Below are 1119 nucleotides of genomic sequence, written 5' to 3'. Positions count from 1 at the left end.
CAGGAATGAGGAGCAGAACAGGAGTTTTAACACTATTAATCCTACTCACACACTGAAGCAATGGGCTGCAGTCATGACTCATCTGCTGCTGATAAGGGTTCCCCCACAAATGTGAGCGTAGTACCTTGGGTCATTAGGATAGGCAATCTGAAGTGATACCTGGAGGAAACAACAACATATTTTACACCCAAGCCATGCTATACCTCTGCAGAAACAGTGTGTGTGGGTTTGAACAGTGGAAGATATCATTTTCTCACTGTTTTTTCCAGTATAAGGTTTTTCAAGTATAATGCACCAGCACTACCTGCCACTTCCAGCTGTTTGGTTGGGCTTCATGGCCTCCAGTTACTCGTCCTGTCAGCACTTCCTTCTGAAGAGCATCCCTGAGGGGACTTCCAGAGTTTGCCCCTAACACACAAAAAATTGGGAGCAGTTTGTCATGTGAATTCCTAGAGCACCTCAGTCATCACAGCCAGCTAGGTCTGAAGGATGGAGTGACTGACACTTCCACGTGGTGACACTGTGATCATTCTCCATCCTGGAGGCTTTTTTAAAACCTCCTTCATTGAAAAAGACCATGAACAGGCTTCAAGATACAAAGCTTTCATATAAACTGACTTGTTTCCCAAACTCCAACTCCATCCTGGTGCACCAAGCTACATCTCCTTTCTTTTGATTTGTAGATTTCCCCTCCCTCAGAGAACTTCCAGATCTGTCTGATGGAGATAATGCTTCTGCTATAGAGGAAAACCCTTCCACACTAGTTCTTGCCCTAGCACAGTAACTACAGAGAAAAAAATTTGATATACTCTAATCTGCACCACTTAGAGGTTGAGACGTTTATCCTTTCCCAGCTCAGACAAATTGCAACTTACCCAGGCCTAATCTGCACCACTTAGAGGTTGAGACATTTATCCTTTCCCAGCTCAGATAAATTGCAACTTACCCAGGTAACTAAAAAGAACCACAAACTGAAGCATCTTTAATGAAGTGGTTGCATTTTTTCCAAGAAAATATCTTTTTATACTAGAATATCTGGTAAGAAGCTGGGTCTAAATTTGTGATTAATGCGAGTTATCTATGCTCATGACTCATTAAACTGATCAAAAATGTTCTATA

The 1119-nt window shown here is 42.1% G+C and overlaps 1 protein-coding gene across 1 annotated transcript in view; it reads right to left on the bottom strand.

The window, feature by feature from the left end:
• The window catches only part of LOC103799780 (elastase-1-like), a gene marked incomplete at both ends in the record, with an annotated part of 4348 nt that extends 3940 nt beyond the window's left edge, over positions 1–408 (bottom strand). The window contains 2 exon segments of the mRNA XM_009072128.1: positions 125–159; positions 305–408. Of these exon segments, the coding sequence (XP_009070376.1) occupies positions 125–159; positions 305–408 (139 nt within the window).
• Between the last annotated feature and the right edge of the window lie 711 nt (positions 409–1119).

Source organism: Acanthisitta chloris, unplaced genomic scaffold (assembly GCF_000695815.1).
Source record: "Acanthisitta chloris isolate BGI_N310 unplaced genomic scaffold, ASM69581v1 scaffold6673, whole genome shotgun sequence".
NCBI classification, from domain to species: Eukaryota; Metazoa; Chordata; class Aves; order Passeriformes; family Acanthisittidae; genus Acanthisitta; species Acanthisitta chloris.
The sequence above is the reverse complement of the archived record's forward strand: the minus strand, read 5'-3'. Positions and strand labels throughout refer to the sequence as shown.